General features: G+C 40.4%; 1 protein-coding gene across 15 annotated transcripts in view; it reads right to left on the reverse strand.

Annotated features, from left to right (window-relative positions):
• SLC8A1 (solute carrier family 8 member A1) overlaps positions 1-16,859 on the reverse strand; it is a 385,340-nt gene that overhangs the window by 298,773 nt on the left and 69,708 nt on the right. For 14 of the 15 annotated variants that reach the window (XM_086700455.1, XM_086700451.1, XM_025927473.2 and 11 more), the window contains one exon: positions 9,476-11,307. In XM_086700455.1, the coding sequence (XP_086556581.1) occupies positions 9,476-11,274 (1,799 nt within the window). In that variant the 5' untranslated portion in view covers positions 11,275-11,307. Of the gene's footprint in view, positions 1-9,475; positions 11,308-14,535; positions 14,558-16,859 lie in introns of those variants that run through there. The other variant, XM_086700456.1, reaches the window with a different exon arrangement.

Genomic DNA, 16,859 nt, shown 5'->3' on the forward strand with positions numbered 1-16,859 from the left:
TCTATCAAACCTAGGAAGATTCCACAAGCTTCCTCTGGCTCCTCAAACATACTCAGGCAGTTGTAAGTACATTTGATTTCAAGGACAAAGTTGCTGTCTATTTTTAATAAAGAAGCAGCTTGAGTGAATCCCTTGTCTATTTTCTTACTCTCTTATTGCCTTTTGTTTGCTTGAGCAAGAATCTGGACTAATTTCAGGCTTCACTTCATTTTAGTAATAACTGAAATCTAATCAGGGCTGCATATTCGTTGCCTGTGTCTCTGTCCCTCTGCCTGCCCCCTCTTCCCTCCTCCCTTTCTCTGCCTATCCCTCCCTTTTGTACACTGGGAGCCTCCCCTCTCTCTCTCTCCCTCTCTCTTTCCCACTATCCAACGTCCTCCTCTTCCCTCTGACCCTAGGTACCTCTCTGCCTCTCTCTCTTTCCTTCTCTCTCCCTCTCCTTCCCCTCCTTCCACTCTATCTCCCTGCTTCCTTCCCTTGCTCTGTTTCTGCCTCTATCACACCCACCATTCTGTCTCCCACTGCCCTCCCTCCCTACCTCCCTCTGACACCTCCCCCTTGCCCCATTTTTGGTCCCCAATCTGCCCCCTCTGACTCCTCTCTCACTGCCTCCTCTTTCTCTCCCTCTTTCAGCTGATAGGTAGAACTCACACTCAGAGATACACACATTGAACTAAATAGCTCATTTAAAAAACTGTGTCAAGTTAATATTATAACATTTAGTGTGTGAGAATGAAAGCTGTCCTCTGGGAATTGTTTTTGTTTTATCATGCCCTAAAATTTAATCTCTATATAAACAGGACTTAATTTCACTTTCCCACCTTTATCTCTGTAAATAATGTGTGTGTGTGCGTGCGTGCGTGTGTGTGTGTGTGCCAGAGAAAAGTTCTCTGTTGAGAGGGAACATTTGGAGGCTTCTGTTAAAGGTTATAATCAATTACATTTATAAACATATTGACAACAAGCATCCTCTGGTCCTGCCTCTCTGTTGTCATTAATTCACACTGTCTTGTAATATATAGAGAGGAAAAAAAAGACCAAGAAACTACTATTTTAAGTATAGAGAAAAGCTACATTCATTGTTCAGCCATATAAGGAAGTTAAACAGTAGAGGGCCAGGGCAGACAATGACAGAAAGCTACTAATAAAGACGTTTCGTTTTTATTTAGGAACGAAGGAAAAATAAGAGAGACAGAAGACTAGATAGTCATTGAACAGGTCAGGTACCTGGAGGGCTTATAACAATCAGCGTTTTTCTTGCTTTTCAGACTCAGTCTGATCACGGATCTTTTAGGTTAATGGAGAGTGGGGGTGGGGTGCAGTGTGGTTAATGCATGTTCAAGAATTCCAGAAAGATAAATGACTACTGTGTTTTGTCCATTCTGAGCTGCATTGAAGGGACGTTGTAGTCAGGGTCAAGGCACGACAAGCCCCCTGCGTGTCCATTCTCGCCTATGAAAGCCATTCAAGAGGAGAACAGTCCCTGAGGCAGCAGCACAGATTTTGCCCTCAGGCAGTCCTACCGGTAAATTCTGGATCCAGCCTTCTTAGCTGTGTGACCCTGAGAAAGTGAGTACTCTAAGCCTCAATTTCTCCACCTGTAAAATGAGTATAGAAGCATCGAGCTGACGCAGGCGCTGTGAAGATTAAATCCAAAGCACATCGTAAGAAACACAGTGCAAAATCTGGTTCTCAGCACATCTTGTAACACTACCATCACCACCAAAATCACCGCTGCAACTGCCACCATCCCCATCATCCCCACCTCTACCTACATCATCCTTTCTTTCCAGCCAGATGAGCGTAAGCAACTTCCTGAGAATCACAAGGCTTGTAGGGGACCAAGGTAAAGCTCAAACTTGGGTCTGGAATCTCAGTTGAGGACTTGTCCCAAGTCCATCTTTATCTCAGGAAGTCTAATGTGGAAAAGTGGAGTGCTCTTGGTGTCAAGGGTCATCACAGGGCTTCAAGAGTACCCAGAACTCCAGATATCTCATGCCTAAGCCTACCGGAAATAAGATATCCTAGGCTGCTTCCTTAATATCTGAATCACCAGGTGTAGGAAATTTCCCTGGTTGCTCTGTTATCGTGAGCACCAGCCTGAAAGGCCAGGGACCAAAGTTCTGCGTTTGGCTCTGCTTTTGCCCCCTGCCTCCGTATCTTCAAGTGTCACCAAAGAACACAATGTCTATTTCCCTATCTGACCCCGTGGAGACATTGCAAGAGGGAAAGAAAATGTCATCTAGAGCCCAAATCCTCAGGAGAAAGGCAGGAAATGAAAAGGCATTGTTTATTTCGCCTGGCTCTGCAGTGAGACAGCTGTATGGGCCTGTGAATAAAAAAAAAAAAAAAATGAGCCCTGGCTGGCTCAACCTTTGGCAAATAGATGGGTATTACGTGGGCAGGAGGCTGAGCCAGGAGAGGAAGCAAAGGAGGAGATTTCCTTTAATTCTGCCCATATTGTTGACTGCTTGTTTTCCCTCCCAGGACCTGCTGGACTTCCCCGCTGCCAGAGCACAAAGTACAAGGCAGTGTGGGAAGCCAGCAGCTAAAGCACCAGCTGCCGCAGCTGCTTGCCTGCTCCGTCAACACCTTCCACAGGGCTCCCCTCAGCGGGCTCACCCTGAGCAGCTACAAAGATCATTGCTAGTGCCACTGACTCACCTTACATTTGGCTGTCCTCTCTTCCCCTCCTGCCACCTGGCCCAAAGCGACTTCTATTCTATCCTTGCAAGGATAACGCTTAAGACTTGCATGGCCTGTACAACGTAATAGGGGCCTAACAGCTTTTGCATCCCCAAGACTGCAGGTCCAGTGAGCAGGTATCAGTATCCATGACCGAACATGAAGGAGACATTTTATGGGAACACCTCTATGGTTCTCAAGATACTGCAACCCATAGGCAAGTGTCTACACCTCAGCAAACAAGGACAGAGCGATGTAACAACAAATAACCCCATTATAGGCGTTATACCCTCAAGGTTGCTCCATTCAAAAGAATTAAGCTTACTGAAGTCTCTTTCCCTGGGTCACCAGTGTCCTCAGGAAGGAAGGAAGGAAGGAAGGAAGGAAGGAAGGAAGGAAAAGAAAAAGAAAGAAAGAAAGAAAGAAAGAAAGAAAGAAAGAAAGAAAGAAAGTCTCTTCCCATTTCACAATGTGGTATAAAATCTTCTCAGGTTTTACCAAGATGGTGGCTATATGCTGCTAATTCTGAAAAAATGCGGCTAGAGTGGGAGGCACATGGGTTAAGGGCTGCTCAAGGAGGTAGAGGATTAAAATAAGTCAAAACCATTCATAGACATCAAGGACTAATTCACAAAGTGCAAGATAAAATACTGACAACATTTTGCTAGAAATCTTGTTCATTTTCCTTAGAAATACAAGAGGCAATGCAGTACGGGGCGGGGCGGCGGGGGTGGGGGGAGGCAAGCACATAAGCTTTTTTTTTTTTTAAATAGAGCAGTTCTTTTATTTATATTTTTTAACTTAATTTTTTATTTTATTGTACTGAAAAAATCTTGAGATCTACTCTCTTAACAGATTTTAAGTACACGATACAATATTGTTAACTATAGGCACACTGTTTTATGGTAGTTCTCTAGAAGGTATTCATGCTGCATGATTGAAACTTTATACCTATTGATTAGCAGCTCCCCTCTCCCCCCCCCCCCCACCCCTTGCCCCTGGCAACCACAACTGTGCTATTTCCAGGACTGACAATTTGAGATATTTCAAATAAGTAGAATCATGAGGTCTTTGTTCTTCTGTGACTGGCTTAAAGGGATATATGCTCAGATTAATTTAAATAACTTCATAATGATTTTAAATCCCATTAAAGAAAATAAATGTCCACTGAGGTTTTCATTCAGTTTGATACCCATGCTGCCTGTTTAGTGAAATTTCCCATACTTTCAGATTTACCAAGATACTACTCCATCTTAAAAAAACACATTTTTCTCTCCAGTTATGCTTTCTGGTCCTTCAGAAGCAAATGCAAATATTTTGTCCAAAATTAAGACTTCTCCTACAGCTTACACCATGCCTTCATAGTGATGTCTGACTTATCTCGTTATCTCCCATTTTAGAGTATCAGGAGTGTATTTCTTCTGTTTCCTTCATAGTAACTCACCCAGTGCTGGGCACAAATCAGTAGCTTATTATGCATGTACAGATTGATTGATATATAAATTCTTTTCTAGCCTTAACCAAGTGAAGCAATCGTCCCCCTGTGGCATGGCCTTGAATGATGATTCAGAAACGAGTCCGTACTTTAAACACTTCAGTGTGTCTGAACTATGAAATTTCCTCATTTGGTAAGATAAAATTTATTTACATAACTATATTATAACCCTAAACTCTAATTAGTAGCGGGAAAATGAGATGACAACAGTAAACATGGAAATCTGGTAAACAACCCTGCTTCACATATCAATTTAGGCTCCTGGCAATAGCAAATGGGAAGTCAAAAACTTTTTTGGCGCTTACCCTGTCTTATATTTGTAATAGTTGTGCATACATGAAAATAATGCATTTGTAAAAGCACTTCTTGTAGCTTTAATTTAGATTTGCAGATGATACTATATGTGGTGTGGATCTAGGAAGAGATAAATATTCCAGTCTGAAAAGATAATCCACCAAAGCAGAAATCCATTAAAGTCCTTAAATTATTCCATCTAAATTTCTTTTTTTAGTATATTACCTTGGAAAATTTTATGTCAACATAAAATACCACGCTTCTATCATTTTCATAGGTTAAATGTAGCAAATAAAATTCTTCCTCCATAAAGTAAATCTTGAGTATGTTGGATTCAAATATATGCCAATGGCCTTTCTTGCCTAACATTATTTTCTATAGTATTTTTCATCATTTCTGATTCCCCCAAACACACATAATTATTCTTCCGTTCTGACCACTTCAGGCTTTCTTACCATTTTTGCCTCATCTCTTTTTTTACAGCTGGCTGTTTTCTTGTATTACATATTTGTTCTACTCTCAAAATTGAATTGCCATCTCATAGAGCTAGGTCTTTACTCCCCGGAATTCTATAGAGCAAGAGAAGAACACTGGTGATATAAGTAGCAAAAACAAAGCATTTACTTTCCCTGGAATATAATAAGAAGAATGCCACAGACCCTATATAATAACAAAATTTCATTTCTATTTCTTTTTCCAAAAACAGGAATATAAATATTTAGTGCCAAAAAAGCTATATTTGTTGAGATGTCTTGCATATTGTATTTCCTAAAGCGAATGGAGTTACAATCACACTTGAAAATGTACTAGTTGTTAAAACAAAATTAAATTTCGACAGACCCATTATTTAATAAATTATGCTGTGGCTAGGAACGCCCAGTAAACTGATTTGCTAAGCAATATGTTACACAAAATCTCCAACCTAGATACCTTGTCCTTCAACTCTGCATCTTAAATATATAATAGTAAATGCTCATGATCTTTGAGTCATTCTCCAAAAATATTATTGGGTTACGACTAAGTCATTGAACTTGATTTGTATCTACGTTAGTTAATTAACCTTAACATTTTACAGAACAGTCAAGCTAATGTTGGACTTTGGAAGACCAAACAACATTTTGTAATAAGTATTACCATTAAACTAGCATCATTAAAAAACGGCCATTAGCAGCACTTCAAATTTGTGGATATCACCTACCAAACCACAAATCAAATTAGCATGTTCTTCATTCTTTATTAGCTGTTGACATTAGACAGAATTCCCGGTTAAAAGTCAAGATTAGCTGGCATGGGTTTAGTATTTGTCATTCATCGAGTTTATACAAAAGCACGTGCTAAATGTTAATTATATCTATTAATGGGTCTTTGCATTGTAATTGTAAAATGTCTTGTCGAGAATACATTTTATTTAAGACTACAAGCACCACTCATCACTTATCAGTATCTTTGTCAGATACATATTTTGATCTTAAGCAAGGTCAAATTGAAATAATTCAACTCATTTATATAAACATGTGAATGAATAGGTACAGATATGCTTATATCAATTTAAATGACTTCTACAAAAATAAGGTCAAAGATTAGGAATCTACCTTGATCTTGAAACCAAAGAATCAATAAAGTTGACTCTTTTTGATCTCCATCCTTGATCACATTGGATCCAAGGAAGAAATGGTTACCTTGGTTAATGGCTTCTTAAAATAGGTAAGTTTGTTTTTTGTTTTGTTTTTGTTTTTGTTTTTTTTTAAGGCAAGGAAGATTTTATTTAAGACTACTGCAAAAGAGAAGAGAGATTAAACTCAATTCTATAGAAACAAAAGGTTGGAGAATTTTCAGTGCTGAGTGAAATCACAAAAAAGTATTAAAGGACAGGAAGGGAATATAATCCAGGCTTTTCCAAGAATCTCTTTATGGTGTTCTGGAAAGAATCATAAATTCTGACTTCATGCACAGCATTAAACAAAGACAAAGATTTTTTAAGTGGTTAATAAAGTTCAGTGGAATCAACAGTCCTACCTATACATCGCAGGTTTCTAAGAAAGTCACCTCTCAAGATTAACTGTATAATTGGATGAGTTATCAATACATTCTTTAAGAGAAACTGGGTTGAGTCCATGTCGTTCACCTTCACTGCCTGATGATAAGCTCTGTGGCTTGGATCTGATAGTGTGGATCTGGCATTAGGAACAACACCTGCGTGGCTCAGTTGGTTAAGTGTCTGACTCCTGATATTGTTTCAGGTCATGACCTTGTAGTCATGTGATCGAGCCTTGCATCTGGCTCATGCTGAGCACGGAGACTGCTTAGGATTCTCTCTTACCCTCTGCCCCTTCCCTGATTGTTCATTCGTTCCCTCTCTCTCTCTCAAAATAAATAAATAAAATTAAAAAAAAAAAAAAAGAAACAACTTCCAGAGGAAAAAATGACCCACTTAAAAAAAAAAAAAGAAGGGATCGTTGATAATATTATGTTTTTCTAGAAACACTTGTTGAAATCCTTGGTGCCTAGCTGAAGGCTAAGCCCCAGTCACCTAAACAAATTTATTTAAGCAAGAGATATATTAAAAGCATCTACAAAGCTTGTCAGTAATAACTCCATAATGTCAGGATGAAGACTCTTTAAAATTAAAATTCTAGAAAAAAGAAAAAAAATTGAGGACCATAATTTTATTCTACTGATAAATAAAATGTTTGCCATTTCTAAAATTTCGTATTTCAACTTAGTGACTAAAATATAGTAAGAGTTTTATTAAACTAGGAACTAGTGATCGATCTAGAATACTCCAAAGAATACATACACAGAGGTAGTATGCCAATAATTCTACCCGTTCTTACCAATTTTCACAAGATATCTAAATTTCTAAAGCTGGAACTTGGCAATATTCCTTCCTTAGCAAGAATTAAATCAATTTAACAGCATAGGGCAAATGTTTTAAATGGAGCTTGGCAGAATAAGCTATTCCATCAAATCAATGTCAGTTGTTTTTTGTTTATTTGTTTGTTTGTTTTCCCTTCTTCTTCCTCTTCTACACTGTGCCCAAAAGAAGGTTTATGGTTTGGTAAAAGTCCTGAACGGCAGAATAGAGAAGGAAAGACCGCCTCTCAAATAAAGAAGTACAGATCCATTATTAACAAAGTCAAGACATTTCCAGGAGAAAACATCCTAAGTAAAATGAATAAACAAAACAAAACAAAACAAAACACCCATTTGGTCATATTTAAGGGCTACCTTGTGAGTTCACTTAATAATATTCAATATTACTTTAGTGACATGTAATATACTTTTATATAGATCACAAGTGCTATCTAATACAAGAGGGTTCAATAACTGAAATGATTAAAAAATATAATGAGAAAAAATTCCTACCAAAGGAATAAAGTTTATGAGCTAATGTGGGCAGGATCACATTCAATGCAAGGCCTCTGGGAAAATCCTTCCTTAAGTATGCAAGGTATTCATTTGCTTCTATATTACTATCTTTCAGTAAAATACATGTCCCAACAAAACACATCCCAATAAGGGGAGTATTAGCAATATGAGAACCAACGTAAAATAAATATTCATCCGAAGTTACCCCCACACACACACGCATCTGAAGATGGATATCATAATCTCTGCTTTGCTTGATTCCATCATGATACCACACTCGGTAACTGTCCATCTTTATAATATAACATCAAAGAGATGTAAAGACATCGGAAGCCATCTTCAGGAATATCTGTTCCCTCTGCCCATCTTCCCCTGCCCCCTCACCCTCACTCTACACTTTTAGCAGGAGAATGTAGTTTTGGAGAGAACATACTTGGCATTTGACATATCACATAACATTTACACAAGAGTTAACCATTTTTAGAACAAACTGTATTACATATTTTTTCCTGGAAATTCAAACAACATAATCATTCATGTTAATACCCTTTGTTGTCCTGCAGATATTATAGTTTCCTCCCTTCCTTCCTTCCTTCCTTCCTTCCTTCCTTCCTTCCTTCCTTCCTTCCAGTTTGGACATTGCTCATTGACTCAAACTTTCTGCTTTGCATTTGGTGAGTGCAATGCCCCCTCCTAGGTAAGGAAGGAGAAATAGCTCTAAATAGCAGCTGTCAATGGAAGAATCATCGCACAACCAGGCACTCGGTGTGACAACATTGGCAAGTGTCACTGTAAAGTGTCAATAGGAAGAGTAAATTGCTCCCAATCCTTTTCCCTAACCTGTTCCTTGTCAAAGAGGATGCTTGAACAGAACCTTATTCTCTCTCCGTCACTATTATCAGTAGGGTAAAAGGGTTCACTTAATCATGGAAAGTAAAATCAGACTAGAACTAAATAAGAGCTATATGACTTTTCCCACGTTGGCATAAAACTAAAAAAAGCAGAATTGGTCAAGAAGTCATAATTAAGCATTAGCATGGAAGCAGAAACATTATCTTATATTGTCACAAAAACACAGTATCAGATACAAGCAGCAAAAAAATGTTCCAGTCAAGCCCTGGTAGCCAGGAAATTCTTTTCAAAGGTGTTTCCTTTTTGGGCTTTCCCAATTTGTACTCAGTACAGGGACCTAACATGAGGGTTTAAATATTCACTTTCAACAAATAAGTAAGTAAATAAATATCTCCTTTTTTTTGTATGTATATCATGTGATTGAAAACAGAATGCACATTTTCAACCCATCGTAAGTAGTGATAAACTGTGTCACAAAACTCATTCTATCATAACCTCTATAATGTATGCAAAATTATAATATGTAATATGTAATAAATTATAATGTATGTATAATTAAAGTATGCAAAAGTACAAAAAAAAATAAAACCAAATCAAGATCTCTATATAGACCATATTGATAAGTGGCACATGAGAGAGCACTGGTATTTTTTAAGGGGCCTTTACAGTAAATATTCCATTCCTTGTATGCCTTTTCATTAAAAAAAAAAAAAAATGCATATGCTCTCCCATTCACAAATGCACTCAACCCCACACAGATGTATAAAAAAAAGAACTTACACAATTTCGTCGTTCTGGAACTCGAGCTCTCCGCAAGTGTCCTCAAAGTCCTCCCCACCACCTCTGGCAGTCCCTTCGATGGTTTTATAGGGAACGATAACATTTCCTCGAGCTCCAGATGTTCTCAATACCTTCACCTCCATAATGCCAATGCTCTCGCTCACATGAGTCACAGGTTCCTCAAAAGTAAAGATGCCAGCGTGGTCATCATCGAAGATAGTCACAGTGGCAGTGGAGGGAGAGCCGAGGCAAGCGAGTGTAGAAACATGATTGGCTTCCAGGATGCCATCTTCTGAGGCTTCGGAAGATACTTTAACGTTGCTCAGATGCACAAGGAAATTTTCATCCTCCTCAAAGATATCGTCATCAATGATGCCAACTCTGATTTCCTTCTGGGTCTCACCAGGCTTAAAGACCACAGTTCCTTCGGTAAATTCGTAATCAGACCCAGCATTGGCTGTGCCATCTTCTGTTCTGAAGTCAACAAACACAGTGTTGGTCAAATCACCACCTCTGCGGAGAATGGTCAGGGCTACAGTACCACAGTTCTCCAGACACTGGTATGTCCCTTGTTCAAAGAAGATCTTACTAACAGGGTCATTTTCAGCCACTTCAGTGTTGACCTCATGCATGCTGACTGCCTTCCTTGCCTGGTCAGCTGCATGCCTCTTTAAAATGTTGCCAGCTCCAGTCATCAGGCGAGTAGCTTGGATGCGGTAAAATGCTCGACTTTTTTGCTGCTGACTTAGGACTTGGTAGTTAGCTAATTCTATTAATTGCTCTATTTCTTTCTCCGGATGTTTCTGCTTGAGCTCCTTCAGAATCCTAGCCATTTCTCGCCTGGCCTCTTCATCATCTTGGTCCCTCTCGTCAACCTCCAGAACCAGGGCACCATCTAAGAAATTGTCAACGTGGGAATTGACCACTTTCCCATCCATTTCAATTTCAGTCTTGGAAGATGGCCTGTCTCCTTCATGTTCAATAATCATTCCCCTCTGCTTGCCAGCCCGATACCTCTTGTAGACATACTTGTAAAACAGAAGCCTCCTATCTGCTACCCAAGCGAACACAACACAGATGGGAAAGAAGAAGAAAGTAAGCAAACCTTCCCACACCTCCACGACCCCAGGAGAGATGACAGACAAAATAATGTAAAGCCAAGTATAGGCAAAGATGCTCCAGGCTGCTGTCACAAAGAACACACGCAAATGCTTAATCTTCCTCGTCTCTCCATCTGGGACCACGTAAACACAAAGCGCGATAATGATGAACATATTGAACGCAGCACTTCCCACGATGGTGCTGGGACCTAGGTCTCCCGCAGTGAAGTTATGGCCACACACTTCAATTACCGAAAGGAGAATCTCTGGAGCAGAAGATCCCAGGGCCATCAAGGTCAGGTTCGAAACGGTCTCATTCCAGATCCTCACAGTGGTCTTGGTGGTCTCTCCATTGGGTTTCTTTATGGTTATTTCTTTTTCTTGAGACGTGATGACTTCTATAGAGGACATGAACCGGTCGGCAATGATAGAGACTCCGAGAAACATGTAGACCATGGCCACGAAATACACGGTAGCTCTAGCAATTTTGTCTCCAAAGGAAGGGTCTTGGGGCTCCCAAATGGGTAAAATCACCCCCTTCTTACAGTAATATGAGCCGGTACACTCGCCAGTTTCATTGCCTTCTCCTTCCATTTCTGTGTCAGCACTTATAAGGTCCACATGGGAAAATAAGAGAGCCACGAAGGCTAACAGATGAAATCCCACTGAAAATGTAGGTGAGAGTCTTAATCGCAGCATGTTGTACAATGGTAGACTTCCAACTGTCCCAACCTACCAGTAAAAATAAGATGGAGGGAGGGTAGGGGGAAAAAAAAAATCACACCATCAGAGCCAGATCCAAAGCATGACTAATTACTTACTTTTATTACTTTTACCAATGATTTGTTTATTTTTGGCTACCATAACATCTATGGTGAATCATTATTCTAAGTACCCATCATTGATTAAGCAACCCTTTGTAAAACTCACAACTCAATCTCTCTGCTTTTCTACATGAAGCCTCCATTCCCGGAGCAATGTATACAATTGACTTCCTGGAAGTGAAAAGTTGAATTATAGGTTTGCCTTGTTGAATACATAGTTGGGCATACTAGCAGCCAATAAGGGGCGGGGGCGGGGGAAGACTTCTGAAGCACTGAATAATTTTCTCCTTGTTGCTAATGCAGGTTTTCTTTCAAATTTTGGTTACTATAATCACCTTCCAGAAATGGTTTCATTGCCAAAGTCACCTTATTAAGACTGCTGTTTTAATGTTCAGACTCTAAAAACTTTACCAACACAAGGCCTCTCAATGATCTTAAATTCTGGAGCACACCTTACACTGCATTTTATGAAATCATGTCCTATGGCTCCAAGCTTACTTGGAAACACAGGGGTATCTTCAAGGTTTCCCACAAAGTCAATGGTATTTGTACTTGAGAGGAAAAATATTCTGCTGTAATGCAGTATTTCTGCACATTAAGTATAGTTTTTAAAAACATATTTTGAGGAGAGTACATTTCCTCCTAATTTTCAGCAAGCCCAGTTCCCCGGATATGTTAGCAGTTGGGCATCTGGTTCTTGAAGCACAGCTCTTTGAATCTGGGTACAGATCTCGCTTTAGAATCTACAGGCTGTCCACAGCAGGAAAGAGAGATAACCAGGCCCGGGTCTAGTCGTGTGTTAAGGCTCTTGTCTGACAGGCTGTGAAATCAGCTTTCCCTAGCCATAAAATGTTCCTTCTCGGTGTTGATGTCATACTTTTCCATGGTCATTCGAAAACATATATTGGTTCTGCACAGGGTTCAAGTGACCAAAAAATCCAAGAGCAATAATTCCATCTAAATTAGCTCATGTGGCAGAACAACAGTGACCACAAAGTATATACATGATGAAGGGCTGTAAGTAATTAGGGATCTAGCAGCAGAGTCACTGAGCCACATAAAGCTTGGTAAACAAAGCAAAGTTGTGGGCTGGAAAACCATGGCACTAACCTCACCCACCAGCTCAGGCAAAACTCCACTTGGACCATACATCACCTCTGCCTCTAAGGCTTGGTTAGGTGCTGACATAGAGGAAGGTCTGGTCCAAGTCAGGGTAACTCTGGTCTGGAAGGCCAGTTACGACATCAGATACAGTGTTGGTAAGAAGGGGTCCTGAGTCAGAACATCACCTTGTGGCCTGATAAAAACTTAAAAGTGGAGGTAGACTGGAGCTTTTCAGAGCCTGGGGCAGTCTAAGAGCCTCCCACACATTCATCTACATTCTCTGGCCCATGTTTGCTACTGATGGCATATAGTGGAAATTCACTATGGCCCAGGAGAAACCCCCTGGCCCGGCACATTCTGGCAGACCCTCAGAGAGCCCACCGTTGCCAAAAAGCCCCTTTTAGCTCATCGCTATTAGGAGATAAGCTTTGACATTTTCCCCACACTAAAGACACAGCAGAGGGTCGTGGTAGCAGAATTACATTCTACATAAAAGGCTGAAAAAAGAGAAAAAAGCATATTTTTAAAATATGCAAGATTCATGGTCCGTGATTCTACTTGTTCGGTCATTATAGGGCTTGGGTAGGTTGTGGGATCGCCACTTAAAACAGGGAGACATTGAAGCAACCTGCAAGAGTAGTGGGAGACCTAGTTTAAATTCCCTTACGCAGCCATTTATTCCACAAATATTTATGAGTGCCACCTACTACATGTTTTAGAATGACCTGCGGGGGCTCTCTCCTAGGTCCTAAGAATTCATCAATGAATTAAATGCAAAAAAAATACAAAGTCTCTGTCCTTGAAGACCTTATTTTCTATCAGGGAGGAAACAAATAAATAAATGTCAGATGTGAAAAAGTGCTGGAGAGGTGGGGGCAGAAAACAATATAAGTAGGAGAGGGAGTCCATGTGTGTGAGAGCATGTGTGAGTGTATATGTGAGTGTGTGTACATAGCATACATGATTTTATATTGGATCGTTAAGAAAGGCATCCCTGATGAGATAACATTGGAGCTAAGTCCTGAAGGAACTAAGGGACCCAGCCCTGTGGATATCTACAGGAGGAGAATTCCAAGTAAGTGCCAAGACCCTGTTGGGACTTTTCTTTGCGTAATCTAGGAGCCATAGAGGAACCAGTGTGACAAGAGGGCAAGAGCAAGGGGAACAGGGCTCAGAAGCTGGGGACATAGTGGGAATGGATCAGGAAAGGAATGGAGTCCACCTTAAAGCACTGGCTTTGATGGTGAAAGAGATGGAAATCATGGGGAGGTTCTGATCAGAAGCGTGAGATCAGCTGATTTTCCTGTTACAAAGATCTTTCTGCTTGTTCCCTGAAGAATACAGTTATAGGGACAGGCAAGAAACAAGGAGACCAGGTTTTGCCTTTTATTTAAAAATCTGGGGGCACTTGAGTGGCTCAGTTGGTTAAGCTCCTGACCCTTGGTTTTGGCTCAGGTCATGATCTCACAGTTCATGAGTTCCAGCCCCACATCTGGATCTGCACTGACAGATAGATACATAGATAGATAGATAGATAGATAAATAAATAAATAAAACTTAAAAAAAAAACCCTGAATTATAAATGATCCCAATGCCTGGCAGGTATAAAAAAGGATACAATCAAGATTTCTAGTTTAAAACCTTTGGAAAATTTACAACTTAAAACGTCTTGGGAACCTGTGAAGATCAGAAAGGTTAAGTATTTGCTCACAGAGTGTAGTATGGAATGGAGAGAGGAAACCCAGAACGGAGATTCCAACCTGTGCCTGTCTCCAGGACTGATATAATTCACCACTTGCTTCAAATCCCTGCCAAATCTCATCATTCCATTTTCACATTTCAGCCAAAATGAGCTTTCTAAAGTACAGCTCTGACTCTCTCACTCCCCTTAAAACTCTTCTTTGGTTGCCTATTGCCCTGAAAACAAAACCCAATCCCCTCAACAAGCTGTTCAGACCTTTTAGGATCTAGCCTCTGAGTTCTAGAATATGGAAATTCTTTCCATCCCCTGACCATGACCATGCGTTCTTACCTCCAGCTCTTCGAAGACTGTGTGTTCTGTGCCCCCAACTATTTTCTTTCTTAGAAGTAAATGTCAAAACAGCACAACAGCAAATCATGGCCAATTGCCTGAGAGATTAACAGGAGGTTCTATTTACAAACACTACAACAGACTCTATGCTAAATTCTTTATATGTATTCTTATATCTAATACTTACAATAACCAGCATTGCTATTTTGTACAACTCCTAGTGTTGCCATTTACATTACAGTCCATGAGAATAGCACTGCCTGGAGTTATGTAATGCTCAGTGCCCTTACAATCACCCTATGCAGTAGATATTATTAGCCCACTTCGGAGACGGGCTTCACTGAGGCACAGACAGGTTAAGTACTTGGTGGAAGTCATAAAGATAGTAAACTCCCAAACGAAGATTCAAACCCTGGTCTGTCTCTGAGACTGGTATCATTAACTGTTCCATAACAGCATCCCTGATAGTGTGTGAAGTAATCTTAGAGAGCTATTGGATTTGGACTTGGACTGGCCCATTGGAAAACCTCTTGGCTTCCATGAAGGGTTGGAGGGCCTCAGTAGCAAAGCCCCATGGAAGGTTTCCAACAGCCTCACTTTGATCTTGTGGATTAGGGACTCAAACAGACAAACATTGAGAGCTGTGGTGTAATGTACAGGCTGGCATGTTCCTAGACACAATTGCCCTAAACTTGCTTGTTTTTTACCAATTACCTGGCCACCTCTTCCTGCACACACTCTCAGGGCAATCCCTTAGGTCAGCCAGAAAAAAAAAAAAAAAAAAAAAAAAGTCCTGCCCAACCCACATCTCACAGCATATTCTTAGCCAAAAGGGTACAGATGTCTAAGGGCGGATGCATCAGTAAAAATTCCTATCAGAGAAAAAGGAAGGGGGTTTCTGAGGTTAACTTCAAAACATCACAATTATATTCAAAAGGTGGTAGTGTTGTAATCTGTGAAATCAGTGGACACAAAACCCTGATACAGATTTTTGGCAATGGAGCGACTGGAAAGAACTCTCTGGACCTCAGTTTCTTTCTTTACTAAATTAATTACCAAATCCAAATGCTTTGGAGGATGTGGGGCAGATGTTATCTAAATAAGAGTTCCTTCCTCATTCTTTTGTTTCAGGGTATTTCTTCTGTCATCAGATTCAAGCAGAATTACCTGACCCTTCCCACTGTCTCCTTAAATACCTATTTCCATAAAAATTAAGCAGGGAATAGAGGCTGTTGATATGTCATTCTGTTGCCCAGCTTTCTTATATTCTGCCCTGGTCTACTGAACTCTGTAACAAGGGGGAGGCTATTTTTCACAGTGGTTTCAAATCAACTCTTACATCAAAGGCTGATTCTTGCTTAGGAATATCCATTACATCATCTAAATGAGCCTTCGGCACAAAGTCAAGAATACCCAGATCGTCTTCTGCTCACTATTTATTTTAAAGGAAAACTAACAATGCCACATCTACAGATGTGAATGGCAGTGATGAAGGTTAGTGAAAAGGCCCAGACACCATGTTGAAGGTGGCGAGGTCATAGGAATGGAACATGCACCTGTAAGACAGATGTTTACCAAGACAGATTTCCTTGGTAAAGAGTGGGGAAGAGCCCCCCACTGCAGAGGCCTGAGGAATAATCAGTGTAAGGGGTTCCCTGTGGGGGTCTGTAGCCAGCTTTGACTACCAGAGAGGACCCGACTCAGAGAGAAGAAACACCTTTGGCACCCCCACCAGTCCAGTGCACAGGGCAGCCTAATCTCATTCTATTGACTGGCAGCTTGGGTTATTCAAAGGAACTCCTTGACTCCCTCATCAGGACCTAGAATTCCTTTCTATGTAATTCGTGCTGACTGAATGCATCAAAGCTAAGCAATTAATCTGTTTCTAAGGCAACATTAAAGCAACCATACGTTTTTACCCACGATTGAGACAAGCACTTGCAAACACTTTTAGACAAAGGGATGATGCCAGAGGATGATCTTCCTTATCTAACTAGCCATCTAGGGTGCAAATTACTGTTCTGGCACCCAACCTCAGGCTAACAGACCGTGACCACATGTTAGGAAGGATCTCTGTTTCCACAACGACTCTCCGCTATTATCTTTTTTTTTTTTTTTTTTCTCAAAGAGAATTTCCTCTTTGTTGTTTAATACTTTGGGACAGGTCCTCCAGAGTACAGGCAGTGAGAGGTCATAAAAAGGGCTCCCGCCCTCTGGCTGAACGTACTAGACTACAGTCAGGATCCTGTCCCATGTCAGAAAACACCCAGCTCATTCATCAAAGGAAGCAACTGGGGTAGTGGTCAGGCAATGTGGCCAAAAAA

Source organism: Puma concolor, chromosome A3 (assembly GCF_028749965.1).
Source record: "Puma concolor isolate L17-30 chromosome A3, mPumCon1.1.hap2, whole genome shotgun sequence".
Taxonomy (NCBI): Eukaryota; Metazoa; Chordata; class Mammalia; order Carnivora; family Felidae; genus Puma; species Puma concolor.